General features: G+C 56.3%; 13 protein-coding genes and 1 non-coding gene across 14 annotated transcripts; 8 read left to right on the top strand and 6 right to left on the bottom strand.

Annotated features, from left to right (window-relative positions):
• Nucleotides 1–387: 387 nt before the first annotated feature.
• Nucleotides 388–1,660, top strand: PHSY_002350 (hypothetical protein; the record flags this gene model as incomplete). The annotated part of the gene is made up of 2 exons (XM_012332974.1): nucleotides 388–525; nucleotides 764–1,660. The coding sequence occupies 2 exons, from the start codon at nucleotides 388–390 to the stop codon at nucleotides 1,658–1,660; spliced, it is 1,035 nt and encodes a 344-aa protein (XP_012188364.1).
• Nucleotides 1,661–2,462: 802 nt separating this feature from the next.
• Nucleotides 2,463–2,801, bottom strand: PHSY_002349 (cytosolic ribosomal acidic protein; the record flags this gene model as incomplete). Its single annotated transcript, XM_012332973.1, has 1 exon — nucleotides 2,463–2,801. The coding sequence occupies one exon, from the start codon at nucleotides 2,799–2,801 to the stop codon at nucleotides 2,463–2,465; it is 339 nt and encodes a 112-aa protein (XP_012188363.1).
• Nucleotides 2,802–3,089: 288 nt separating this feature from the next.
• PHSY_002348 (hypothetical protein) lies at nucleotides 3,090–5,137 on the top strand (the record flags this gene model as incomplete). The annotated part of the gene is made up of 2 exons (XM_012332972.1): nucleotides 3,090–3,241; nucleotides 4,687–5,137. The coding sequence occupies 2 exons, from the start codon at nucleotides 3,090–3,092 to the stop codon at nucleotides 5,135–5,137; spliced, it is 603 nt and encodes a 200-aa protein (XP_012188362.1).
• Nucleotides 5,138–5,792: 655 nt separating this feature from the next.
• PHSY_002347 (60S ribosomal protein) lies at nucleotides 5,793–6,971 on the bottom strand (the record flags this gene model as incomplete). Its single annotated transcript, XM_012332971.1, has 2 exons — nucleotides 5,793–6,686; nucleotides 6,969–6,971. The coding sequence occupies 2 exons, from the start codon at nucleotides 6,969–6,971 to the stop codon at nucleotides 5,793–5,795; spliced, it is 897 nt and encodes a 298-aa protein (XP_012188361.1).
• Nucleotides 6,972–8,072: 1,101 nt separating this feature from the next.
• PHSY_002346 (60S ribosomal protein) lies at nucleotides 8,073–9,267 on the top strand (the record flags this gene model as incomplete). Its single annotated transcript, XM_012332970.1, has 2 exons — nucleotides 8,073–8,149; nucleotides 8,730–9,267. The coding sequence occupies 2 exons, from the start codon at nucleotides 8,073–8,075 to the stop codon at nucleotides 9,265–9,267; spliced, it is 615 nt and encodes a 204-aa protein (XP_012188360.1).
• Nucleotides 9,268–9,628: 361 nt separating this feature from the next.
• Nucleotides 9,629–11,017, bottom strand: PHSY_002345 (hypothetical protein; the record flags this gene model as incomplete). The annotated part of the gene is made up of 1 exon (XM_012332969.1): nucleotides 9,629–11,017. One exon carries the CDS (start codon nucleotides 11,015–11,017, stop codon nucleotides 9,629–9,631), a length of 1,389 nt encoding a protein of 462 aa, XP_012188359.1.
• A 369-nt stretch (nucleotides 11,018–11,386) lies between these two features.
• PHSY_007600 lies at nucleotides 11,387–11,502 on the bottom strand. The gene has a single exon. It is a non-coding gene; the product is annotated as a tRNA-Arg (tRNA).
• A 150-nt stretch (nucleotides 11,503–11,652) lies between these two features.
• PHSY_002344 (hypothetical protein) lies at nucleotides 11,653–12,359 on the bottom strand (the record flags this gene model as incomplete). Its single annotated transcript, XM_012332968.1, has 2 exons — nucleotides 11,653–12,001; nucleotides 12,181–12,359. 2 exons carry the CDS (start codon nucleotides 12,357–12,359, stop codon nucleotides 11,653–11,655), a joined length of 528 nt encoding a protein of 175 aa, XP_012188358.1.
• Nucleotides 12,360–12,428: 69 nt separating this feature from the next.
• Nucleotides 12,429–13,706, top strand: PHSY_002343 (hypothetical protein; the record flags this gene model as incomplete). The annotated part of the gene is made up of 1 exon (XM_012332967.1): nucleotides 12,429–13,706. One exon carries the CDS (start codon nucleotides 12,429–12,431, stop codon nucleotides 13,704–13,706), a length of 1,278 nt encoding a protein of 425 aa, XP_012188357.1.
• Nucleotides 13,707–14,542: 836 nt separating this feature from the next.
• On the top strand, nucleotides 14,543–16,492 carry PHSY_002342 (carboxylesterase; the record flags this gene model as incomplete). The annotated part of the gene is made up of 1 exon (XM_012332966.1): nucleotides 14,543–16,492. The coding sequence occupies one exon, from the start codon at nucleotides 14,543–14,545 to the stop codon at nucleotides 16,490–16,492; it is 1,950 nt and encodes a 649-aa protein (XP_012188356.1).
• A 513-nt stretch (nucleotides 16,493–17,005) lies between these two features.
• On the top strand, nucleotides 17,006–18,040 carry PHSY_002341 (hypothetical protein; the record flags this gene model as incomplete). The annotated part of the gene is made up of 1 exon (XM_012332965.1): nucleotides 17,006–18,040. The coding sequence occupies one exon, from the start codon at nucleotides 17,006–17,008 to the stop codon at nucleotides 18,038–18,040; it is 1,035 nt and encodes a 344-aa protein (XP_012188355.1).
• A 201-nt stretch (nucleotides 18,041–18,241) lies between these two features.
• Nucleotides 18,242–21,703, bottom strand: PHSY_002340 (hypothetical protein; the record flags this gene model as incomplete). The annotated part of the gene is made up of 1 exon (XM_012332964.1): nucleotides 18,242–21,703. One exon carries the CDS (start codon nucleotides 21,701–21,703, stop codon nucleotides 18,242–18,244), a length of 3,462 nt encoding a protein of 1,153 aa, XP_012188354.1.
• Nucleotides 21,704–21,763: 60 nt separating this feature from the next.
• Nucleotides 21,764–23,234, top strand: PHSY_002339 (hypothetical protein; the record flags this gene model as incomplete). Its single annotated transcript, XM_012332963.1, has 3 exons — nucleotides 21,764–22,068; nucleotides 22,730–22,839; nucleotides 23,161–23,234. 3 exons carry the CDS (start codon nucleotides 21,764–21,766, stop codon nucleotides 23,232–23,234), a joined length of 489 nt encoding a protein of 162 aa, XP_012188353.1.
• Nucleotides 23,235–24,870: 1,636 nt separating this feature from the next.
• PHSY_002338 (cytoskeleton assembly control protein) lies at nucleotides 24,871–26,286 on the top strand (the record flags this gene model as incomplete). The annotated part of the gene is made up of 1 exon (XM_012332962.1): nucleotides 24,871–26,286. One exon carries the CDS (start codon nucleotides 24,871–24,873, stop codon nucleotides 26,284–26,286), a length of 1,416 nt encoding a protein of 471 aa, XP_012188352.1.
• Between the last annotated feature and the right edge of the window lie 571 nt (nucleotides 26,287–26,857).

Below are 26,857 nucleotides of genomic sequence, written 5' to 3'. Positions count from 1 at the left end.
GAGTGCGATTGCACACTCAATCTTCTGAATCCATCTGACCCGTCACCACCATCCCTACATCCTCATCCTCACCTTTTCCTGTTCGGAACACTTTCGCCAACCATGGCCAACTTGTTCAACAGCGCTCGAACCGCTTTCCGCGCCGCCGTCAACGGCTCGGCTGCCTCGGTAGGTATCTCACTTTGATGCAAACGCGCCACGTCTTGCCACGCCTTTGGACAAGTCAATCTGTCTACACAACACCACTGCCAAGGATTGGAACATGATCGGGTCAAAAAGAGGATGGAGAGGGATGTCAGCGCAAGCTCAGCGGAATTGGAAAGGCTCAGAAGACCACTGCGACATCAGCCTCCATCTCAGTGTCATTGCATCAACTGATCGTGACAAATGGAGACTTCGTTCACATCGCCAGAGCGCAGCCCTCAGATTCACCTGCATCAACGTCTGCGCCACACCTGGCTATCGATGCTGGACATCGTTCATCCTAACGACATCGCCGATGGCCTTCGTCAGACGTTTGCACGGGTATCAACGGCGACTGTCACGCCTTGCATGAATCCAGAGGTCATCAACGCACCTCTAGCACGTCTCACTCCATCAATTGGGGTTCAACAGTCAATGCCCATTCAGCAGATCGCCCGGAATCGGCGCTTAGACACATTCGACATTGCGTGGCTCATTGGCGTGGCGGAAGCATTCAACATCATATCAAATCAACACCCGTACTGACTTCTTTCGTCCCTCCTCTCGTTTGCCTCTCCAGGTCCGAAATGCTTCGACCCAGGCTGGCGCCAACGCTTCGCAGTCGTTCGTGACCTCGCGAACCTCGGCCATCGCCGCCACCGCTGCCGCTGCCGGTTCGGTCGCATGGTACAACCACCTCTATGGCACGCTTCCCTTCTTGGACACCGCCAGCGCCAACATGGCCGATGAGGGTCTCCACCCACCCAAGTACCCCTGGTCGCACTCGGGTGCCTTTGACACCTTCGACCACGCCTCGATCCGACGTGGATACCAGGTGTACCGCGAGGTGTGCTCGTCGTGCCACTCTCTCGACCGCATCGCTTGGCGCAACCTCGTCGGACAGTCGCACACTGTCGATGAGGTCAAGGCCATGTCGGAGGAGGTCGAGTACGAGGACGGTCCGGATGACGAGGGTGCAATGTTCCAGCGTCCCGGTAAGCTCGCCGACTACATGCCCCGACCTTACGCCAATGACGAGGCTGCCCGAGCTGCCAACGCCGGTGCGCTGCCCCCCGATCTCAGCTTGATGGTCAAGGCACGTCACGGCGGTGCCGACTACATCTTCGCCCTCCTCACCGGTTACACCGACCCTCCCGCAGGTGTCAAGGTCCAGGACGGTTTGAACTACAACTCGTACTTCCCCGGAACTCAGATCGCCATGGCCCGTGTGCTCTACGACGGTTTGGTCGACTACGAAGACGGCACCCCTGCTACCACTTCGCAGATGGCTAAGGATGTGGTCACCTTCCTGCACTTCTGCGCCGAGCCGGAGCACGACACGAGGAAGAAGATGGGCATGCAGGCTGTGATCATCTTGAGCTCGTTGACCGCGTTGTCCATCTGGGTCAAGAGGTTCAAGTGGGCCGGTGTCAAGAGCAGGAAGCTCACGTACAATCCTCCTTCCTCGACCCATTGACGTTTGTAGGCGTGACTGGCGGTAGTCATATATTTCTTTGTTGTGCTTTCTTTTGCGAGGTTTGTGGGTTTTGTGTGTGACGGTGTGTGTGGGGTGTGGAGAAGGATAGGTGGACGGTGTGTGTGAGGAAGGGCTGCGAATTGCGCCAGTTTGAGCCGGCGTGACACGTTGGGGAGCGTCTTGTCTAGCCATTCGGAGAAATGACATGTCTTTGTCAGTGCTACAGACTGGTCACGATCACAGCCTTTGACATGAAACGATCGTCCGGTTTGCACTTGGACGCTCCGAAGCAGTCAGAATGGAATGCTCGCTGGCCAGCTCAATTGGTCGTACGACGCGGAGTACAAGTGCGAGTTCGACCTTCCGCTCTTCGTTCAGCGTTCATTCTTCGCGCGAATGCACAAGTGTCGACGACAATGCGCCGGCTACCACAAACACCAAGCTCCCCACGCAGCGCGTCTCAACAAGCATTACGTCAAATGCGAATCGATCCTCCAATGCTCGCCCACGCCACGACCACACATCACACAAAAGAAGAGGTGTGCAGGAATGAAAAAAAGACCGACCAAGCGGCTACTCCTACGAAATCATTGCAATCAGATGTGGAGAAAGTTTGTACAAAATGATGTTCTGATACACAAGAGAGGGGTTGGAATCGGTGTCCTTTTTTCTTGCAGGTGAGCTACTACATCCGAAGACCTAAGCAAGATCTCCTACTCACTAAGGGAAGGTCGTCGCTACAGCCTCGGAGAGCAAGAATTTTGGGTTGAAAAGGAAGAAAGGACGAGGGAAGCGAAAACGCTTAGTCGAAGAGACCGAAGCCCATGTCGTCATCGGACTCCTCCTTCTCCTCCTCCTTCTTCTCCTCCTCCTTGGCGGCACCACCAGCGGCGGGGGCGGCGCCACCGGCAGCAGCACCGGCAGCAGGGGCAGCACCACCCGAGGGAACCGAGGCGAGCTTCTCCTGACCCTCAGCAATGAGGGTGTTGATGTCCTTGCCGTTGAGCTCCTCGATGAGCTTGTCGAGACGCTCCGACTCGGCCTCGATACCGACGGTCTCGAGGAGAGCCTTGATGTCAGCGGCGGAGGGAGACTCCTTACCACCGAGGGTGAGCAAAAGGTAGGCTGCGATGTGCTTCATTTTGTCTTTGAAAGGAAATTGGTTGTTGGAAAGGGGAAAAAAGTGCCGGCCGCAAATCCGCTAAAGGGCTTTGATCCAAGATAGGAAGACTTGTGGGCTGTTTGAGAGTCCGGACACCAAGTGGAATTCCCCAAAAGACAACGACCAAGGATGGTAAGTATACGGTGCTGAGATGGGTGTTGCAGATGGAGGGTCTGGACGAGTCGAAAGCAGCAATGATACCAGGCACAACAGGTCCAGTAACATTAGTCGAATCGTGAGCCGTTGTCGTCTATTCTCCTACGTATCATGCCCGCTACGTCCTACGTGCTGATCGAACTTCCGCCGGTCGCGTTCGAGGACCTCTTTCCCAGCTGCCGGATGATTTTGAATGAGCAGACCATGTCTACGATCCTACTTGACTTCTTCCGCGCGGACCTTGCCGCAACCGTATCCTCGATGTATCCACAAGCTGCTGATGTCGATGCCATACGTTGGCCCGTGATGCGATGCTGCTATCATTGCTGCTGTCGACTAGCCATCATGGTTGGAAGGACTTACCTAGGTACTTTGAGTAAAAGTGTCGTGGAGGTCGAAAGCTGAAAGTTGCTCAAGACGGCCAACTTGACATTCTCGAGCTGTTCGCTCGCTCGCCCGCCCAGCTTTACTGAAATTGCTGCCTCGCCGCAGCTCAGATTTCGACTTTCGCGGCTGACGAGCTGCTGCTCTGCAGGCACTCAAATTTCCCATTCTGGCAGGCGAGTGAGGTGAACTCGGCTCCGACATTTTTGTTGGCAACGGCAAGGGACCAAGTTGGAAAATCACCGACGGGTAAGCGTGGGAATTTTCGAGAGAACTGCCGCCAAACTGTCGAAAAGGTACAAAATTTTCAGGGCAGCACAGAGCGACGGCCTGTTTTGGCGCAGAATTTTTCTGGGGGGCGAGCTACTCTTTGGCTGGTCTGCTGCCTTGACCGTCTCTGGGTTGGGACAGTGAGCCAAAGTGTGTGATTTTCGAGCGGCAGTGGGCAGTCAGTCGTCAGTCAAGGATGGCCTTTCGTCGGCTGCTGGAAGAGTTGCGCTGCCTGTCGCTAGCCTGTTCCAGAGTGAGAGACGGCGCGCGAGCGCAAGTATGCCCGCCTGCTGCCTTGGATTTTCTCGAGTGAGGAGGCAGCGCGCAGGCTGGCTTGGAGAGAGCCCATGTCCAAGTCGCGCTCGCCGTCACTCAACCTTCTCTCTCCTCACCATCAAGATTGCCCAACATGTAAGTAGACACCTCTTGCTCGTAGCATGCACGCTTCTGGATTCGACATCGACACACACGCACACCACATCACTGCACACGACCAGCGCCTATCAGAGCATCCAACCATCGACAACTATACACGCATTGGGACGTATCTACAGCACACATCATCTTTCTAGCCGATCCGCTCGTCTTCAATCGACTCCTCTGGACGTCGAGTGCGACCGCATGGCTGTCTCGCAGGTTCAGTAGCGTCGCACGCATTCGCCGCAATCCTCCGCACTAGAGGATGTAGAAATTGGACTCGAAGTACCACATAGCCCCGCAGAGGTCTACTCGAAATTAGACACATGATACGGCAGTGGAAGCAGGCCGAACCGATGGGGAGCGCAGATCGACCGGTGATTCTGCTTGCCTTACGGTACTTCTACATTGATTAATTCGCAGCGTTGAACACACGCCAATTGTGATTCGTTTGACCGCAACTCCAGCCCCTACGCCATCATACGTCTGCCATTAGCATTCACCTATCATAGCCGACAGGTCGCGTTTCCTTCGTCGACATCCAGAAGCTTCTTGTTGCGTTCCAGCTAGCCAAAAGAACCGCCATCTGACCTTGTTGCCATCATGATATCCTGCTATGCCTATCTCTCCTCTTCAGGGATGACTACGACGCCGCCGCCGCCGCCGAGCTCAAGCGAAAGCGAACTTTCCGCAAGTTCACCTACCGTGGTGTAGAGCTCGATGCTCTGCTCGACATGACCAACGAGGACTTCATGCAGGTCGTCCACGCCCGTGCCCGCAGAAAGTTCCAGCGCGGTCTCAAGCGCAAGCCTATGGGTCTCATCAAGCGTCTCCGCAAGGCCAAGGCCGAGGCTCTCCCCAACGAGAAGCCCGCCACCGTCAAGACCCACCTGCGTGACATGATCGTCGTGCCCGAGATGATTGGCTCCATGATCGGCATCTACACCGGTCGCTTCTTCGTCAACACCGAGATCAAGCCCGAGATGGTCGGTCACTACCTTGGCGAGTTCGCCATGACCTACATCCCCACCCGTCACGGTGCTAAGGGTAAGGGTGCCACCGTCGACCGTTTCTTGCCCATCCGATAAACGTCTCGACTCCCGATCAATCCCTCCTTTCATACTTCACACATACATACACACACATTCTCGCGCGCGATCACAAGACTGGTCTACAACTTCCGTCTCCGTGCCGCATCAACTCTGGTCCGCATGTTTCGAAGCTTGCGACAGGAACAACATGTACTTTTCCACCGGGTTCATCTTGAACGATGATCCTTCACCCCCACCAAAAAACCGAATCTCAATTCACGAGCATTGCATCCTAAGTCTTTGTCGAACGAGAGAGTCTGTGTTTTTGAGTCTGTGATGAGAGTTGACGTTCGATCGTGGCGGTCTGACTGTCTTGAGCAGAAAGTGATGCAGTAGGAAGGTGTGCTAACGAGCACAGTGCATGTGAGATTTTGTTCGGGAGTTGCACAATCTCTATGACGATACACTTGAACAGGCAATGAGATGGATGGTACAAGGATGGTCTTTCTCCTGAGAAAGAGAAGACATCATGGTATTGCGGAAGATGCAAAAGATAAAGAGACAACGTTGGGAGACTACTATGCGTAGACAACGTGAAGCTCTTGACAAATTTTGGGTGTGTGATACAAGAAAATGCATGAGAAGAGGAAAAAGGATGATGTGAAGCCAAGAAGAAGATCCGCCGCGCGACCAAGCGATGCTCGAGCGCTGCTTAGAGACCGGCACCGGCCTTGAAAGCGCTGATCTGTTCGTTGATCTTGCTCTTCCTCTGCTGGTAGGTCAACTTGGTAGCCTTGTACTTCTTGCTCTCGGCAGCCCAGTCCTTGCCAGACTTGTCCGAGGGGGTGAAGCTAGGGTCTTCGCGGATCTTCTCGAAAGCCTCAGTCCACATGTCTTCGAGGTCTTCCGAACCGATCTCCTGTTCGAGAGCGGTGGAGAATTGCTTCTTGAATCGCTCGTCGTCTTCCTCTTCGAGGGACTCCATGTATTCGGCGACGTGGCCACCGAAGATGTAGGACTTGAGGAGGTCGGCGTCGAGTTCCTTGGCTTCGGGGTCGTAACCGGGGAAACGCTTTTCGGAGTGGGGGATGAAGATTCCTCCGTCAGAGGCACCCTTGAGGGCACCGAAGACACGGGAACCGGTCGAGGTGCGCTTGAGACCGACGTCGAGGAAGCACTTGAAGGGGCGGGGTTCGTCGTCACCGAGAGGCTCGACTTCGGTCATCTCACCATCGGGTTCGGTAACACCCTCGTACTTCTCATCGAGACCGAGGATGGCGAGAGCACGACGGGCGACGAGGAGACCAGTGGCGTAAGCAGCGGTCCAGTTGGCAAGACCAGTCTTGACACCGTAGCGGGGGAGCTCCTTGGAGGAAGCCTGGGTGAGGACAAAGTCACCGACGATCTTGGCGTGGACGATCTGGCAGGTGACGTAGCGGTTGGAGAATCGCACAACGAGACGGTACTTGGGAGCGTTGTACTTGTTCTTGGCCTGCGAAACGAGACGCTTGCGGGCGTAGTAGTCGGTACGACCCTCTCGTCGACGACGGTACTTGACCTGGTAACGGGAGAAGTAGGAGCTGGACTTGACTTGCTTGACGAACGGCTGTTGGTGGGAGGATGGTGGAGTCGAGTTCGGAATGGTAAGTCATCGTGATGATCTGACGAAAAGTTTGGCGATAAGGACGACGACATTGACGATAATCCCTAGTAGCAAGCTATCGTCTGATCACAATTCTGCTGCTTTCCATGATGCTTCCTGCCACCTCTACATTGTTGGTGTTGCTACCAATGCTGTGTTGCGATCGCTGATGCTTTGCTGATCCAAATGCTGCCATGGCTGTCGTCGGTGTCGTCGTCCATCGCTGAACATGCTGTTTGTACTCACCATCTTGGAGAAACTTGAGGCGGATGCTTCAGGGCTTGGTGATCAGGAAGGAGGTTGGCGAGCAGACGTTTTCGACTAGGCGGGGCGTTGGCTCTCCCTCGAGCGCCTCTCTGCCGTACTGTCGTTCTGCGCTGCCTTTTCTGAGCGAGTTCCTTCTCATTTGGCCCGCTGCTGCAATCCCAATCAAACTAACATTGAGAAGAAAAATAAGATTCGAGTTCGGTGTGCCTGCCCTGCTTTGGAGTCGAATTCGACGTCGCAGGAAGATGGCCGGCTCCGAGGGAAGAAAAGTCACGTGCAACAAACTGTATTTTCGAGAGTGACTGGTTCAGAGCCACGAAACTTTCGCATTCACTCGTTCTGGCGCTGCCCACTCGAGAGCGGTGAGAGCAGCGAGAGGGTCAATTGTCGAAATTCTGGCGGCAAGAATTGTTAGCAGCAGAAGCGTCGAGTTGGGCCAAGTTGAGCTGCTGCGTGGCTGGCTGGCTTTGAGTGTCAGCAGCAGCAGCGCAGCGAGAGCGAGCCGAATCGAGTTGTTGCTTTCGTCGTCGCCGTCAGGCCCTCCTACCTTCTCGACACCCTACGACCTTCGTCATCAAGAATCATACAAGGTAAGGACTCCAGCAACAACAACAAAGAGTCAGATCATATCCAGCAGAAACGCAGCCAGCCCACACACGCACACGCACACGCATACGCACACGCACACGCACACGCACACGCACACGCACACGCACACGTTCACCACACCAACCAGCGTACACTGTAAAGGACGCCATGCAAATACAAATTTGGAGCGCAATGGACGCATAGCAACCACAGACTTCTCATGGCATCAGCATCACCACCACACAACACCACACATCGACACCTCGACCATCGCCGGCTGCGTTTCTTCCCTGGGGACGTTCTAGTACCCTCGTTTGCCCAACCCTCGAGTTGTAGTAGCATCCCTCATATCCGCAAGAATATGATCTGCGAACCGCTCCAAGGTGTCTTGGGCCGCGAGGCGTCGACCTTCTTTGTCCCTCTTCGTTCACGATTGCTTGAAAGCTCGTGCTAACTCTCTTTTCGTTCTTTCTCTATTCGACTTGTGACCAACAGATGGGTGCCTACAAATACGTCGAGGAGCTCTACAAGAAGAAGCAGAGCGATGTCCTGCGCTTCCTGCTCCGTGTCCGGTTAGTATTCTCGACATACGGGAGAAGGAGTCGAGGTTTTGCGAGAGTAGCGTTCTCGATCAGCAGTGGTTGTCCGTCGAGATGGGAGATGTAAAGTGCCGTTGGAGACTGGAGGTGCGGATGACATGGCTAGGTACGCTCGCGACGGGTGCTGCAAGTCGATCGGTTATGTTGAGGAGACGTCGAGACTCGAAGATGATGCGCAAGAATGGGGTTGTTGGCTGTTGCCCATCATCATTCTTGCATATTGTCACCGTTTTCCTGTTGTCTCTCTCGCCGTGACTATCGACGTTCAGCTTCCCGCTGTGATGCAAGCCAGACCCCATCAGATGGCGGCTCGCGCTTGTTCTTCCTGATCAAGTCGCTTGCTATCTGTACCGTGGTCCCTGTCATCGATACGCCCCCCAGTCTATGACGGTTTGCTACTCTTCTTCGACGGGGAACGCTGCTACTCCGAAAGAGCATGCTACTCCAGCGACCGAAACCCTGTTCCCCGCGACCTGTCACCCAACATCATCGCCAAATCTCAGCCATACTGACTTTCGATCCGTCACAATCCCGCTTTCTTACACCACAACAGCTGCTGGGAGTACCGTCAGCTCAACGTGATCCACCGAGCCTCGCGCCCCTCTCGTCTCGACAAGGCCCACCGTCTTGGCTACAAGTCCAAGCAGGGCTACGTCGTGTACCGCATCCGCGTTCGTCGCGGTAACCGCAAGAAGCCCGTTCCCAAGGGTGCCACCTACGGCAAGCCCGTTCGCCAGGGTGTCAACCACCTCAAGTACCAGCGTTCGCTCCGCGCCACGGCTGAGGAGCGTGTTGGACGCAAGTGCAGCAACCTGCGCATCCTCAACTCGTACTGGATCAACCAGGACGGTGTGTACAAGTACTTTGAGGTGATCGCTGTCGACCCTCAGCACAAGGCGGTCAGGAGGGATCCTAGGATCAACTGGATCGCCAAGGCTGTCCACAAGAGGCGCGAGTGCAGGGGTCTCACCGCAACGGGCAAGAAGAGCAGAGGTCAGGGCAAGGGTCACAGGTTCAACAAGACCCAGGGCGGTGGAAAGAACTCGACGATCAGGAAGAGGGATACCCTCCAGCTCCGTCGTTACCGTTAAACAGCGGCGGTCGACAACCAACCCTCTATTTGCATTCTCCCCTTTTTCCATCCCTTCCATCACTGTCCGTGTATTCTGCTGCTCTTTCCGCGGGTCTTTGTTCGCCCCGGAGAGTTCGTTCCTCTCACACCCAAAAATCTTTTGTCACTCGAGACAATATCATCATTTCTTCCCATTTTGCTTCTCCCACATGACGATCTGACTGGCTTGACGTGGTGAGAACACTGTATGTTGTGAGAGTGATAGCGGACAAAGTTTCAGTCGACGATCTGGGCCATTCTGTTTTGGAGGGAAGAAGGTGGTGGTCAGTTTCTGGGATTGTGAGGAAGAAGAGAGGAGGGAGAAAAGGGGGAGTGGTGACTTACAGAGCTGCTATCGCGGCTTGACGGGTTTTCCGTTTGCGAGGAGGTTTGAGCCCAGTGGTGGAGGAGGTGCGGGATGAGGATGAGGAGGGTGGTGGCGGTGGTGGATGGGTGGAGAGGGTCGTATTCTGAGGTGGTGTTGGAGTGGATTGTGGTGGTGTTGATGTGATGGGTAGCGATGAGGCTGCTGGCATCGTCTGTGTCGGTGATGGTACTGTCGTTACTGGTATTGACACCGCTTCACCTTCTACCTGCTGCATGACATCAACCGCTCCTTTCTTCTCCTCATGGTCACGCTCAACCCTCGTCTGACCCTCATCCTCCACCCCGCTCTGCTTTTCCACAACGTCAACCGCACCATTCCCCGACGCTGTGGTCGATCTAGCTCGCTTCTTCCGCCTCCTACCCATCCTCGCTTCTCGTTCGTAGTCGGAGATTCGGGATTCGTCGGGGTCCTCATCTGACCGACTGTGCGGTTGCGACGAAGGCTGCTCTGCGACGTTCTCCTCTCCAACGGTGGGCGAGGCGGTGCCGTCGGGTAAGACTTCTCTCCACTGATCCAGCGCGATTTCCTGCCCGACGTTGAGGTCCGCATCCAGATCAAAGTCTGTCCAGAGATGAGCTGCGCTGTCGAGTTCGCTCGGTTGGGTGGGGATGGATTCGAGGCTTTCTTCCTGTGTTTTTCCTTCTGCCTGTGTTTTTGGTGGAGGAGTTGTGAGCAGACTACCTCTTTGTGCGGGTGTAGGAAAGTCTCCCGTGCCCTTTTGCTTCTCGAACTCTGTTCCGGAGTTTCCTCGCCGATGTTGTTCAGCACGATCTACAGCCACCTTGTACCGGATCCATCGTTTCATCCACCCGATCATGATGCGGAACTTGTCCTGCTCGCCCTTCTCCTCCTCTTTCCCTAATACGGACCTGGGAACCCCATTCTCGCTAGTAATCAACCTCACACCCCCGAACCACACCCCTTCTCCCATACCACCCACAACTTCCCACCCTCGAACATCCAATACCAACCCCCACTGTCCATCCTGATACACCTTTCCCCCTGCTGCACCTGCCGCTACGCGCACGCGATCCACCGTAATCCGTACATTGGTCAGTGTCAACAGCGCACCTTTTAGGGCGGTAAAAGGTAGAGAGTGCGTGGAGTGGAAGTGATGCAGCGAGGTGGAGGAGAAGCGTGCGGCTATGCAGTGCGTTCGATCGCCAACCAGCGCAAAGATGTCGTCAGTGGAGGATGAAGAGGGGAAGGTGAGAAGGTGGAGGAGTTGGATCCGGTTGCCCCGGTGGAAGGGCACGTCGGGAAGGTCGAGAGAGAGGGTGGATGCGAGGGTGGCATGGGTGGTGCAGAATGGAAAGAGCCAGGATTTGAGCGATTCCGACATCGTTGTGCGAGGCTCCGAGGAGGAGAGTGGAAGGTGTGAGGAGATGCGGTGCAAGGGTGGGATGGGAGGCAGGCGATACGGAGGGGGGTCCGAGACGGGAAAGTCGCGAATTCTTTTATGCGAAAGAGCCGGTTCTAGAGGAAGAGTATCCTGATCGATACCCCGTCGACAACGATGATGATAGTGACAACCAGAGAGTCAACCCTCTCCTCATCGTGCTCCCACATCGACACCAACACCTCGTAACACCATCCTCCAAAAAAGACCAACACCTGTCACTTTTTCTCCGTTTCGCGCGTCACGTACTCTGCCCATCTACGCCAAATCTCCCTCGCGTAAGTTCCTTCAAGGAAGAAAAAAAAGAGAGAAAGCGCCCTGTGGGGGTCGAACCCACGACCTCGTCTTGTAACAACAGAGATCCTACGAGTTATCGTTCTTACGGATGAGAGTAGGAGAGACACGCGCTACCACTACGCCAAGAGCGCTCAAGCGATGTCCTCGTCAGTTGTGTAATGCGTAGATAAATCGGTGCATTAGACACCGTGTTTGCGCACATACATGCTCAGTGCCAAGGGGAGATTTTGAGACGACCGTTAGCACGATATTGGAAGAAGGGATGCAGAAGAAGCTTGGATTTAGTCCCTGAGATGTAGGTCGAGATGAATAACAGATGGAGTTGCTGCTATGACGGTGAAACGCGGGCATCTGTGGGAGGCACATCGTTCCACCCCGTCCTCGTCCTCGTCCCCAACCTCGTCGTCGTCGTTGTCGCTGGCGGTGCGTCCCCGGCACCTCTTCTCCTGAGCAGACTCGTCAACCCCCCACTCATGCCTATGCTGTGCCTGCCGACGTTCGTCACCCTCGCATTCTGGTCCGCCAGCCTCGCCTGCCTCACCTCTCTGCTCCTCCTTACCGGCCATTCCACCCTCCACGATCTCTGCGGCACCCTTGTCGATCCCACCCACGGCGTCAAAATCGATGATGCTGAGCGGTACACCCTCGGGTTGATGCGGTATTCTTTCAAGCGAGTTGAAGAGTAGATGTGCGAGACGGAAAGGGCGAGAAGTGCGGCAAAGGTGGAGGACCAAGGCCGGGAGACGGCGAGGAGAAGTGAGAGGGAGTGGGTTGAGATGTGCTGGTCTGTGAGGGTGAGATCGGCGAACCTGAGGTTGTAGAGTGGAGGGATGGTTCGACTGTACTGGTAAAGTATCGCAAAAAGCGGACCGAACGGACCTGCAGGAGTGCTCCCCGATGACAACCACCACTCCTTCTCCCCGTCGAATCCTACCTTGACTACCACAGAAGCCAATCCGAGCAGCATCACCTGCATCACCGTATACATCGCCGTCGTCATAACCAAAAACGACGCATACCTGTAACTTCCGAAAACCCTTTCTACCTTCACACCGGCATGGTAGAACAGCAGCAGCGCCAGAAACAGTTCGGACGAGTTGGTGAAGGCAAAGTGTTGCGTCACAAGTCGGTAGAACTGGTGATGCGTGGAGAGGTGCGGGTGGAGTTGGAGGTGGAGGTAGGGGGTGAGGCGGAAGAGGGAGGAGAGGATGGTTGTGATGGAGGTGGTGATGATGATGGCTTTGGTGATAGGGGCGGATGCGAAACCTGCTACCATGGTGGGAGCATGTTTGAGGAGCGTGCGGGGTGGGAGGAAGGAGGAGTGAGCAACAAGTGGTGCAGGGTCCATCGAGATTTCAGTGCCGCGTTGGGTTGCGGAAATCGGATCAAGAATTCATGTGGAGTCGCCATCGTATCCGCACAGACACTTTATCTCTACTCACCATCATTCGCGACCTACGACCATCAAACACCGCCGTCGATCACACACATCTCCACCTCCTCCCCTCCCACCATGCGTCGCGGTCCCGGCATCGCCGCGCTCGACCGCACCATCCACTCCGCCTCGGCCTACTCCACGCTCTCCGCCTCGCTCACCGCCACCCAGCTCTCCGAACTTCGCTCCCAACTCGACCTCTTCTCCACCGCCCTCCGCCAATTCTCCTCGCAACACCGTAACGAGATTCGCAAAAACCCCGAATTTCGCCATGCCTTTCAAAAGATGTGCTACAGCATCGGTGTCGACCCGCTCTCCTCGTCCACGCGCGGTTCTTCCGGAGGTCTGGCGGGGTTGTGGAGCGACATGTTGGGACTGGGAGATTGGGCGTTCGAGTTGGGAGTGCAGATCATCGATGTGTGTGTGAGTACGAGAGGGGAGAATGGTGGAGTGATGAGTATGGATGATCTCATCCGCAGGGTGACGAGGTTGAGGACAGGAGATGACAAGGGTTCATCGGCAGGCAAAGCAGCGGAGATCACGGAGGACGATATTGTAAGGAGCATCAAGATGTTGGCACCGTTGGGATGCGGGTATGAAGTGTTTTCGTTAGGGGATGGAGGGCAGAAGATGGTGAGAAGCGTTCCGAGAGAACTCGACACCGATACAATGATCGTACTGGGCATGCTCCTCTCCACCACCACCACAGCATCAACGGAAGCGTCGCTACCATTCCTCACAGAAGACACCCTCGTCTCCGGATCAAAAACAAAAGGTTGGTCTCGAGACCGCGCAAGAGCAGTGTTGGAGAACATGACGTCGAGAGAAGGTATGCTGTGGATCGACGAACAGGCTTTCCCACCACGGTACTACTCGTTGGCTACCCTTACGGCCGGATGAGGAGCGCAACTTCTTTTGCAATCAGACAAGGGTCCCCGCTGATTCTTTTGCTTGCTAACCGATCTGTCGTGCTGTGTGTGTGTCGGTGCTTAGCCGAACGACGAATGTCAGCTGTCTGGCTGCCAACCCGTGCGCTTCGGACGCAAGCGAGTTGCCAGGTTCGGTCCGCAAATGCGCACCTCCGATGGCGAGAAAGAAGTTGGCTAAAATTGCGGGGAGGGGGCGGCAAGGGTGGGGAAAGAGAGAATACGACGCGGCATGCGCAGGTCACCGGTGAATTTCATCGCTTAACTCTCCGCCTGCTGCAAGGTTTGACAGCCGAAATGATTTCCTTTCCTGCGCTTCTCCGCATTTTCCTTTCCTCTTTCCTTTCCTGCGATGTGACCGGCATGCAAAAGCAAAGCGAACTAGAAAGCCTCGAGGAGGAAAGATCGCTTGCTCTGTTCTTCTCTAGCCAGCATCGGCTAGCTGTAGTCTTCCCCATCGCATGATGCATCCCTGCTCTCTCTGACAATTTGCCGAGAACCATCGTTCTCTTAGCCAAGGAGGTTTGACCTTGTGGGCCGACGAGAATGTGCGGATGACAAGACGAGAGAGAAAGATTCGGAGTGGGGTAAGACGGCGGCTATACTTTTCGTCTGGACGCGATCTCGGCTAGAAGGATCCACTCGAGGTGTGGGGGGGACCGTGTGCTCCGGTGATCATCTGGACGGTTCCGGCGACGGAAGGGATTGCCGAGATGGGGACGCTGTGCCAGTGTATATAAGTAGGTCATCACCTTCACTCCCAAGGTCGATATTGGTGTCCTTCATCCCACCATCATGGACTCGACGAGAATGCGATCTCTTTGGAAGCTGTTGCCCTTGGTAGCCGGCCTGCACCTGGCAGTTTTCTGCGGACTGTCCGCTGCGCTTCCCTCTCCAGCCCCAGGCACGCCGCTCGACCTACCATCCGTGCTTTTCTCCCGAGCCTCCTCGGACGCGATTAATTCCAACAACACGGCCGACTGCACCAACTGCACCAACCTGGGCAACTTTGTCAATCCCATCCCCGTAACCTCCTCCGACCCCGTCGTCCAGGTGCGCAACGGCTCGTACGCCGGTCTCACGATCCAACCCATCGCTGCCTCCTCCACGCGCTCCGGTTTCGGAACCAACCGCACGCAGCATGCCTTCCTCGGCATTCCCTACGCTCAACAACCTATCGACGATCTTCGCTTCCGTCGACCGCGCTCTCTCAACTCCACTTGGAACGATGTCAGATCAGCCAAGAGGTACTCCGAGCTGTGCTTCGGTGTCGGTGTCGATGACGACTACAATCCGCCCTACGTGACGTACAAGTTGGGCGAGAGGTGCTTGACGTTGAACGTCGTCAGACCTGACAATGTCAAGCAAGGCGATGATCTGCCCGTTTTCGTCTGGATTCACGGCGGCGGATTCAGTTTCGGCGGTTCGGGGGATAGGAGGTACAATGGTAGCTTTGTGGTGGACAAGTCGGTCGAATTGGACCAGCCAGTGATCTACGTCAGTCTCAACTACCGGGTGAATGTGCTAGGATTCCCGGTCGGAGATGAGGCGGAGCAGGAGGGGATTCAGAATCTGGGATTGTACGATCAGCGTCTCGCGCTGCACTGGATCAGGGAGAACATCGGTGCCTTTGGTGGTGACAGGGACAAGGTGAGCATCCTGGGAGAGTCGGCTGGCGGTGGTAGCATGTTGCTCCACCTGGCGGCTTACGGTGGTCGCGATGACAAGCTCTTCAGATCGGTCGTGGTTCAGAGTGGGTACTGGTCGAGTCAGCTGGCGACGAAGAATACGACTGCTGAATGGAACCAGCAGTGGGGATCGCTTTCCGAGTATGCCAACTGCGCAAGTGGGAGCTCGATCGAATGCTTGCGCAAGGTGCCGCTGGACACTATCAAGCAGTGGAGTCAGAAGAACAATGCGACGCTGAGTGCGTTCAATCCGGTAGTGGATGGTGACCTGGTGGAGGAGGATCTGCAAAAGTCGTTCTTGGAAGGCAAGTTTGTCAAGAACGCCAGCGTGCTGCTCAACAACAACTTGGACGAGGGCATCTCGTTTGGCGTCCGAGGTGTCAACAACACCAACGACATTGTCAATGCACTCGAAGCGTCTCAAGCTTTGCCGGACGGGTGGCTGAATTCGGATGTCAGGTCGGACCTCGCCAGGATCTATCCTGACAACGAGGACATTTACGCACCGTTCCAAGCCGGCGCTGGGCTTCTGCCCCCGACCAACGGTATCATCGGCATGAACGACCGACGTTCGTGCGCCATCTTTGGCGATCTTCGATTCGTCGGCCCTCGCCGACAGGCCGCACTTGCGCTGGCCAAAGGCTCCAACAAGTCGATCTACGTATCGCGCTTCGACCAGCTCTCGTACAAGACACCGGTGAACGTGGGCGCCCAACATTTCCAAGAGGTGGCCTACATGTTTAGGAACCCGCTGGACACTCAGAATGCGCTAGGACCGCTCACGAAGGATGTGGAGCTGGCGGATGAGATGGCGAGCTACTGGATCAGCTTTGTTGCCAGCGACGATCCGAACCGGGCGAAGGAGGAGGGCAAGATGGGAGGAGGGGCGGTGGAGTGGCCCAAGTACACGGTGGAGGGGAAAAAGGGGCTGGCTTGGGTGAGGGATGGGTTGGGACACAAGACCAAGGTGATCAAGGATGATTACAGGACGGAGGGGATGGAGCTATTGATGGCTCTGAGGAGCGGCAGCTACGATCATAATACGTTCAAGGCGAAGAGGGACGAGCTTTGATTGCTGGCGAGGAGAAGAGAGATGCTTGGTGACGAGCCAGGTCCTATCGTGTCGAACGTTGCATATTTCCGTGTGAATTGTGAACATTTCATCAATCGAACAAATGTCTGAAAAATGACTGACTGACAGGCGAAGCGAGACAGGGGATTGAGTGAGCGCGCGCTTGCCTTCGTCAGAGTAGCACAGTGTTGGTCTGCAGTCAGTTGACTTATCTGCACAGGGGCGTCAGCCGAGACCCTTTCTTGAGCTTGGACAGCGAGCTGAGCCAACTTGCAAGTCAACGGCGGGGCGGAGTTCAACTTATCTTTTTCCTCACCTTCCCTCGCATCACCATCATCGTCATCATCAGTAGCGGTCTTTGTCGGCCTTCTTCGAGCACACTCGCCATTCGTATTCGTATCTCGTTCGCCGACGACCAGTAGGGACACAGAACCCCCGTCGACCCCAGCCAGCTCGACTCCCAACACCCATCGCCTCTTCTCGAACCGCCCCCGGACAAAGCGTTTGCCCAACATGGCGCTGCTCCTACTCCACCTGCCCACACTAGCCCTCAACGCAGGCGCCACACTCGTCTACCCGCTCTACTCGTCCTACAAAGCCGTCACCTCCAGCACCACCTCTCTCGCCGACATGGAGGTCTGGCTGGTATACTGGTCAGTCTTTGCCTGCTGGACGCTGCTCGAATCGCTCTTCGGGTTCCTCTGGTCCTGGGTTCCCTTCTACTACGAGATTCGACTGCTGTTCAACATCTGGCTCGTGGCGCCTCAGACGCGTGGTGCGACGTACATCTACACAAACCACCTGCATCCCTTTTTGCAGTCAAATCAGGAACAGATCGATGCGTGGATCGAGGATGCAAAGCGGTCCGTGAAGCACAAGGTGGATGCGAATCTCGGTGGGTTGTGGAGTGCTTCTCTGGGGTCAACCGGTAGTGCACCGGAGGCAGCTGCACCAGGAGGAGGAGTTCAGGGCAAATCAGGAGGGGAAGCGAGACATCGAGCTCCCGGAGTGGGAAACGCACCAGCACCACCAACCCAACACAACCCGGCACAAGCACCCCTCTCGCTCTTCGGAAATTTGGTCAAGCAGTACGCACCCGTCGCCATCGCCTCTGCAAAGACGTTCCTGGAAAGCAAAGCACCTCCACCCAACGTCGCTGCCTACTCCATCCCCCCTTCCTCCTCCTCCGGCGCCATCCCCGATCAACGCAAACGCGAGGAAGCGATGCAGCGAAGACGTCAGTTGGAATCCCAACTCGCAGCTCTCGACGCCAGCGGTGTACCCTCCAGCACCAGCAGCAGCAGCAACAGCGAAGACGAAGTACAGCAGGTTCCCGTCACCCTCATCAATCCGGGCAAAGGTCCGAGAGGAAGCTTCAGCGGTGCAGCAGGTAGTTTGAGGAATAGGATCGTGAGTGGTGGCAGAACGGTCAAGGCAGGGAATGCCATGGGAGAGAGCTACGATCTGTTGGATCAGAACGATATTCAGCCGCTGCAGGGAAGTCCCAAGGTGAGGAACTGGATGCCCTGGAGTCCGCAGGGTCAGTGAGGGAGGGAAGGTGAGGTGGTGGGAGTGCGGAGTCTTTTGTATTTTATGATCTTGTTTGGGCTCAGTATGCGTGCTAGTAGGAGGAGGAGCAGGTGGATGCTTCTTGCAATCGATCTCATTTCTCTGCGGACACATTTCACGAAGCACAGTCTATGGTGAGCAAAGTTCCGCAGCATTCTGCTTCTATGCATTTCCGCATTTCTACGCCGAGACACCGCCAGTGAGCAACTTCCAAGCCTCATCCTGCGTCGTGCCCGCCAGCACATACCCCAAGAAGCCCATCTCCCTGGCCATATCCAGCACGTTATCCGCATCATTGCCCAACGCGGTAGCATCCTGATGCACAGGGCTCGTCGTCCTAGACTGTGGCGAGACGAGCGATCCCAGCTGCGAAGCGAACGAGACGGTCGAATTAAAGTGCAGCGCGAGACGCAGGTAGACGGGTGCGAAGCTCGCCGTGCACGTGGGTGGACCGCCGGAGAAGAGGCAGAAGGGACCGCACATGCGGACGTAGTCGAGGATCTTGCGACGGTAGAATTCCAGTGGGAAGGAGGTGGGAGAGATCGAGACGGTGGTGCTGTCCTTCGCCGAGGACGCGGAGTCGGGGAGAGGGGCCGGATGCGGGGAAGAAGAGGTGGACAGAGAGTTTGCTACCATCATGCAGATGATTCGCAGACACCACGAAAAGCCCACACCGGCAACAGCAAGCACCGAGGGTCCAATCGCCGACTGAACCAGCTTGCCCTGCAACGAGATGGGCGTCTTCGCCGTGCCGAGCACCACCACGGACTCGGCCAGGTTGAACATGCGGTGGAGATCGTCGAGCGTAGCATCCTTGGCGTTGGGCAGCGTGTGCAGCGCATGGTAGCATCGCACCAGGTTCTCGAGGCTGTAGCGCAATGCTGCGGTGCTCAACAGCTTGGAAGAAGTGCCATCCTCATCCCGTTGCGGCGCGGCGCTGCTCGAAGACGCTCCATTGCTGACCGACGGATCAAAGGTCGTGGGCCTCTCGTCGTCGTCCATAGCGCTGTGGATGACTGCATCGACGTCGCTCTTGCTGATGCCCTTCCAACCTCCATTGTTCTGCACGAGATCGTTGAGCTGACCTAGCATGATGGCGCCGCGCAGCACCTCGTACACTCCATCACCCAGAGCGAGCTGCGACACATCCCCGAGCGCCTCCTTCATCGAGCGGAAGCTCTGACGTTCCACGCCGAAGCGGCCCGCCAGCAGATGGGGCGTTCCAAAGGACACTGCGTGCCATCGATCGAGCATGAACAGCAGCGTCCTCCTCCTGTACGTCTCGCGATCGTTCTGGATGTGCGAACCGGAGCCTAGCTTCGAGACAGCGGCAGCAAGCGCAGAGTTGTTGTTGCGACCGTTGCGAAGGTGGTCCAGGTGGCACAGCATCAGCAGATCCGCTTCCTGACCGGAAAGCCGGTGTGCCACCTTGCGAAGAGCTCGCAAGGTGTCTGCGCCGGCCCCTGTCTGCTTGATGAGCTCCTCACGAGGACCACCGAGACCAGCCGAGGCTTGCCCGATGAGACTGGCCACCCTAGCAGCGTGCGTCTGGGTCTTAGGAGCTTGCACGTTTTGGTGCGCGGTGGCCATCTCGACAGGCTCGTTGAGCAATCTCATGCCTCTCACCAAGACGCGGTCCTCGAGGCGAGCGATGTTGCTGCTACTACTGCCATTCCTGCTGCTCTCACCCTGGCGGCAGGCTGGAACAATGGGGAAGGTGGCATGCAGGAACGAGGTGACCACCTTGCGCTTCACTTCGGCGATATCGGCGTCTTGGGCCCCCGACGGCGAGCTTGCGGCGGACCTTCGCTTACCTTGACCGTTGGCCTTGCCTTTGCCCTTGGTCTGGCTCTGCACCGGCTCGAGATGAGAGGCAGCAGGCGAGACAGTCGCTTTCGATGACAAGACCGATGCGACAGTCTCGGCCATACTGGTTGCTCCAGTATCCGAGGAAACTGCGCCTGAGGTTGAAGCTTCCGTCTCGCTGCCGGCTGCCTTGGAGTCGGCTACCTGGACCGTGTCAACGGGTTCCACCTCCATATCCACGTGGCTCGGCGTTTCTGTCTTGATCTGGTGTTGTTCTGCCTGGCTGCTCCTGCGGCTGGAATCGGTCGAAGGCAATCTGCCTTCTTCGCTCTTAGCAGTCGACGGTCGCGCAAGTACGGTCTCGAGGCGGCTGATGCGGTCCTCTGTGCGAGCTTTCGGCTTGACCGCCTGCGGAGTGCCCGAAATGACAGGGCCGGACGGGGTGTCCTGCGGTGACCCATCTGCGTCTCCTTCGATTCGATCGCCAGATACAATCTGAGATTCGAGCGAATTGAGACGCCTCTCGAGATCCTTGATGTATCCTTTACTGGGACCGCGCTTGAGAGGGCGCTTGGAGTAGGTGCAGGTGATTCCGCTGCGACGACAGTTCATGCAGGGCTGAAGGATCAGCATCTCGCCCTTGGGCTCCATATTGGGCTCCAGAGGTGGCACTGCGCCAGAAAGAGTGAGCGGGTGGCCTGGCTCGCCGGGGAAGGCACCGACGATGTCACACCGCGTCTTTCGACGACGACATTCGTCGCAAGCGCGAGAGATTCGCAGACGTTTGCGATTTGGCTGCAGCGAATGCTGATGAGACGCCATCGTGGCGTCGGCCTGTCCAGCACCGACGGAAGCGGGAGGATGCGACGAGCCAGATCCATCGGAGACAGAGGCATTACGAGCCGGTGCCAGCCGGACGGGAGCATCTCGCGCTTGCAGATGACGGTCGTGAAGGTGGCTGGCAGCCGAAGCAGTTGGCCTCGCCTGGCTTGCGAGGGACGGCTCGTAAGGATAGTGCGGAACAGGACCGGACGGACCAGAGGGCCGAGAAAGGACCGCAGGGGGCTGTGAGACGGCGTCGGCTGGATGAGGATGATCCTGAGGAAGAGGTCGCTTCGATGACGGATGATGTCGCGGTGCGGTCCAGGCATTATCGAAGGGTTCGGCCCCGGCGCGATGCTGCCCAGCGTCTACGTGCTCGGCGACATGAGCGTGCAGGCTTGGACGCCGGCTGTGCATGCGTTCATCCTGGTGTTGAGGCGGAGCATGAGCGTAATGGCTCTGGAAACGGTCGGTGCGCGACTCCTGGAAGACGGACAGCGATGATGAATAAGGAGCGTCTTGTGATCGAGAATCCGAGCTTGAGATGCTCCTGTGGTGCGTGTGCGGGCTCGAACCGAGCTGAGAAGGATCCTGACGGAAGGAGCGAGACCGAGCTTCGATGGCGCCCTCGTCATGCTCGAAGATCTCAGCGCGCATACGTCGGGGGGCAATCTCGGGTGTGCGCGCATACGCAGCCAGCGACGGGGACGGTGCTGCATACTGGCTCGTCGGTTCGTCCGTGTAGTGAGGCGGACGTGTGAGAGAGACAGGCTCGGCTGCAACCCGATCGGCATCGGACGCGAAAGAGTGCTGACGGCCACGAACATCGGATCGGACGTCCCTCGCTCTTGACGAGTCGTAGGTGTCTGCATGCAGATTGCAGAGTGGCGCTGCCTCGTGGTGGGAATAGCGGGCGGCATCGTTAGGACCACTGCGGGGTGCAGGCAGCCTTGGTGGCGCGAAGGTGTGTTGCGTACTCCATGGCTGAGCACCCTCATCTGCATATGGCGTCATTGGAGCCGAGTGATGATGATATGAGGTGGAAGGTCGTGAGAGCTGTTGGTGCTGGGCGTGATGAGCGTGCTGAGGCTGCTCTCGCTGCTGCGCATCGTGCCAGGAAGTGTGATGAGGTGGGAACGTCATTCTGGGAAGACAAAGCAAGCAACAGTCCAGATGGCGATTACAAAGAGAGAGCCAGCCGAGCCGTTTAAAAGCTGGCGAGTCGACTGGGTCAATTACGGGAGGTCCGATGTCTATGAGAACAAATGGAAGCTCAGAGAGCAACGGTTCCGAACGTGTGTGAAATCTCTCCTTTCGGCTTTGAGCGTTGAGAAGGCTGGATGCGAAGCTCGATGCTGCTTCAGTTGTGCCGAGACGAGGTCAGATTCGCTGTCGGGACGATGGAGGTGGTGGACAGGAATACGGATGGTTGGAAGGGAGAGAGGAGCGGAGTGTTGAATCTCTGTCAAGAGAGATGGCCGGTGACTGTCGATAAACTTTGGCGGGAAGACTGCTATGAACGATGGCTGGCTAACGAATCAGATCTGATACGAATGTAGGATACTGCAAGGCCGAAAGAAACACAGAGTAGACTTGTTTGCTTAGGCCTGTCCAGAGTGCGATCTGCGGACGAAAGGCAAAAGGCGAAGCAAAGACGTTGATCTGAACGAGACTTTCGGAGAGAAAGGGACAGGATGGATGGCGGATCCTGAGTTTCCGAAACATTCATTTTACGCCGTTTAGCGGCTCTCGACTGACCGGAGCGTCTCCGCTGCGAACGAAGGTTGAGCTGCAGCCTCTCTCTCTCTCCACCCCATGCTCGGAACAGAGAAGCGAGAGATGCACGATGCAATTTCCGCGCAGGGCAGTCGCGTCGCTGCGATGTCTCAAGGTTTGAGGCTAGTTGCCTCGCGAGTCTCGGCAGAAACAGTGCAGCCGAGAGACAGGCCCGGCCTGAACTGCACAATACAGCCTCAAACAAAATTCAAGACAGAGACAAAAAATATAGTAATCGACTTTTTGCTTGCTGAACTTTACCAGACGATTCTTTGTCGGCTACCACGACGATGAAATCTTCGTGATGAGAAAGCGTCGAGGCATGAGAAGCCGCGAACAACTGCAGCTTCCCCAGAGAGAATGCTTTCGGCAGGGTCAGTTTTTGCTAGTGTCGAGCTGGTGCCTGTCGATGCAGCTACTGGGCTTGTAAGATTTCACTGCAGCATCTTGCAGCGGCCCAGCGAACAAACATCGGCTTGTCGGTTGAGCGCAGTCCCGGCAGCGAATCAGACTTAGTCCCGGAAGATGCTGCAAACAGCCGCTGTGGCAGCTGTCACCGATCTCACGTTGGCGCTTACTGGCAATGACAAGTTACAGTGTCGTGTAGCTTGACCCGATCTCTCGGCTGCACGTCGATGCCAGCCCGTCGACTTGATTGTTGAGCGAGTACTGCACACCTTTCCTTTCCTTTGCAGCTTGCGCACACGATTTTACAGCACCATCGTTCGTCAACAGCACTGGTCCAGCAGAAGCATGTCATACGGTCTAGTGTCGGCGGAAGGCGAGAGCCGCCATGTCAGATCTCGGAGGATTAACTTTCCGCGGATGGAACGAAATTTCATGCTTCCTGGCACTTTTTCCACCATTTTATTTTGTCTCGCCTCTTCTCGGCTAAGTGTGTCTGGCGGGTCTCGACCCGTTCCAGTCTTTGAGTGCCAGGTTTGAGATCTCAGTCGGTCGAGACGACGATTTCAGGGAAGGGCATTGTGTGACAGAGTCGCTGAGCTCGACTTGCTGCGAGTCAACTTACCCGAATGATCGCAGAGCCACTCGCTACTGTACCACTAGAGGCGAAGTGCAGATCTCGACTCGGAACACGGCATGCCATTCATGCCATTTAGCGGCGACCACTGCTGCCGTTTGTGTCCGGTAGGGCCGGCATCCGGAGAAGAAAACACAAAGCTTGCTGCCGCGATGACCTTTGTTCACGCTCTACACGGCAACATCGACGGTTATCACTCTGCTTCGTTCTGCGCGTGACACAATGGGCCGGCGAATTTCCTTTCAGCGTCAACGCTCTAGTGCATACAACGTGCTCTTTCAGACAATAGGTGAGCTGCAATGAGATGGCAGGGCACAAGTGTGACAGAGTACGAGTAGAACATATGGCGGCTTTTATCGGCCACGCGCCGACAGCCCACCCTCTTCGAAGATAGCGCAATGTTGCCATGATGAGCCTTGAATGCCACTGGGACAAACTGCGCTCAAGCATGACCGAGAGGGCTTATCAGTACCGGCATGTCCCGCTGAACAGGCGTGAGAAAATGCGCAAACCTTGTGTCCTGCAGGCAGCGATATCTGGGCACAGTAGTGTCGTCTTCTCTGAGCTGGTCACATAGAAGCAAAATTTTGAGCCTATCTGCTGATAAATCGTGACCTTCTTCCAAGGTATGCACGTGTATGAAGTCAGAGCAAGAACACGGTCGATAGCCTGAAGGCTGCTGCCCCGTGGCATTCTTGATGCGCACCAATGAAATTCTGAGATGCACCTCAAAGAAGGCAGCCAACATGACGAACCTTGCTGATCTGTAGCTTTGCTCATGCACTTGTGCGCATCGAGTCTCATCTACTTTGCGTGCCTGCGCAATTGGATGTCAGCATTAACGTTAGCTCTGTAAGCTCGCGTCGCCGTGTACACCTCCTCTTTTGCAACCACATTGGGCAGCTGATGCTGATGGCTTTGCAGTACCGTACATCACCCGGAGAACCTTGATCGGCGCAGAGCCATCTCATCCCTGCTGCGTGCGCTCCCCAAAGCGGTGAGGCGCCTGGATCGGAATGCTGCGCTAGGTTGCCGCTTGGCGCACAGCCTCAGCTCGATTCTCTGTAGTAGTGACTCAAGGGGGCGATCACGACTCTGCAAAGCCAGCAGTTGTCTTGTCATGTCCTCCGTATGAGTTCAATTCAGCAGCGTGTACAAAAGAGCTCGACTTGCGTCCTGGGTGATATCTGATCCCAGCGTTCAAGTCGCCATCGATCGTCTCTCAATTTGCGAAATGGCTTCTGCAGTCCAGCTGCCACACACACTTCTCGTGGCGACTGGAGCGCTGCGTTCTCTCCGATCGCCTGACCGACACGGCGGCCGATCATCAGCAAGTTCGGCTTCGCTTGCTCCTGCTCTCACCATGAAGGCGAAGCGCGACGATGTGCAACCTGCTTTGGAATCTGATGCGCAGGTCAGACCGTCTCGCAGCTCCTCCATCGGCTCAGAGGACACTCTGGTCCCCGGCGCTGAGCAGGATTGCAGCGTCCCTCAACAACCCATCGTCACATGTAAGGTCACTGGCGTCGAAAGCAGTGCAACATCGGCGCTCGAACCGATCAGTCTCGATCAGCATTTCGTCTCGAGCTCTGCTCAAACCAAATGGCATCTTCGCACTTTATCCACCAACGACACTGCCCATGAAGCTAACCACCTCTCCAGGCCGCCATCCAGGCGAGACTCTCTGCAAGCGCTGCTGTCCTTCCTCGACCACGAAAAGCCACAGATTGCCCAAGCCCACGAGACGCTGGCACGCCAACAATTCTCCCTGGACCGTCTTCGCGTCGTGATGGACGAGTTCGAGGCACGGCTTCACAGGTTCCGCTCCATGTCCGATCAGCTGGTCGTGGAGCTCCAGTTGCAGATGGACGAGAGGGATCCAATGTTAGACGAGATGCTGCTCTTGTCCATTCGACGCGCCACATCGCAGAGTTTGGAGGCGGCCATCATGGTTTCTTGGTTCCGTGAGACCAGGCTCTCGAAAGTCACGCCAGAGACGAACATTGAGGCGAAAGAGCGATCGACGACGCTGTCTAGGTCGATGGCAGAAGTATCGTCGAATGCCCAACCGCGGCTGAAGCAGAAGAATGATCAGCAAGTGTGTCTGAAAGCAATGCCGGACATACGGGGCCCCTCACCTCACCCTGATAGGCGCTTCGAAGGCGTTAGGCCACACACGGCTCAGGCAGATGGAAGAAATATGAATGTCTGCGATGCAAAGCTGCCTCGCCTGGCTCGGTCGGCCAGCAAGAGGTCAGCCGGTGTGCAACCACGCCTACGAAGCCTTTCAAACGCTGGAATCGACCCGTATGGCCTAGCACACGGCAACGTCACCGCTCAGTCGGCATCCTCTCTCGTCGAGCCCGGTTGCACCATCCAAGACTCGACGCGCTTCCTGTTTCCGCATCCAAGTCCAGCTCCACCAACCGTCTCCTCCACCACCTGGTCAACCACCCGCATTGTGCGAAAACCCAAACTGTCTCTCAAATCGTTCCTCAACACCCACATTCCTCCGCTTGTAGCCAGCGCCTCAACCGACACGATCATTGCTCCATCCTCTCACACAGAATCGCACAACCAAAGCGATGCATCTCATCAATATCTTGATGACGAATGGAATGTAGTACTGGCGTCGTTGGATTACGTACCACCTTCGCTGGCGAAAAGAGCGGAGCCAGCTCCCGAAAAAGGTCCCACGCGTATCGATATGCATCTTGCAAAGTTGACCGCTTGGGTCGACGGCATCGGAAGGAGACGTCATCAACGACGCGTTGCGTAGCGGAGATCGTTTTGTTTCCGGCTTGCCTGTCCTTTCAGCCTCAGTTGCTCTTTGTACCTTCGTTTGTCTTCACTCTCCTTTAAGAACGAAGAACAAATAGTCTCATGTTCACGAAAAATATGATCGTTTGATTGCAGCTCACAGCGTGACCCTTACTCTCGGCAAGATCGACTGCCCATGATCCCCCTCCTCACCCACGCGTTCCGTCCATGTGAAGCGTACCATTCCCTCGGCGCCCTCCTCCACACCACTCGTATCCGCCACGGCCCTCGTAACCCCCGCATCCACGCCATCCACCGCTCTAACCGCCACCACTGGCAATCGCATCAACCCCACCCTCTGCGGTATCAACCTTGCAAAGTTCCTCACCACCCGCGATTGACCGGGCAGCAGGAACGGGATCGACAGCCGACGTGCTGCGGCCAGCGTAAAGTTTTCGTCCGAATCCAAGGTCACGATCAACGAGAGGGAGTGGGCCGGGTGGGTGTTGGAGATTGTTAGGTGGAGGGGAAGAGGGGATAGGAGGGGGGTGGAGAGGGGGTGGTGGAGGGTCAGTGCGAGGTGTGGGGAG

Source organism: Pseudozyma hubeiensis, assembly GCF_000403515.1.
Source record: "Pseudozyma hubeiensis SY62 DNA, scaffold: PHS23, whole genome shotgun sequence".
Lineage (NCBI taxonomy): Eukaryota > Fungi > Basidiomycota > Ustilaginomycetes > Ustilaginales > Ustilaginaceae > Pseudozyma > Pseudozyma hubeiensis.
Note: the sequence above shows the minus strand (reverse complement) of the source record. Positions and strands in the feature narration are given on the sequence as shown.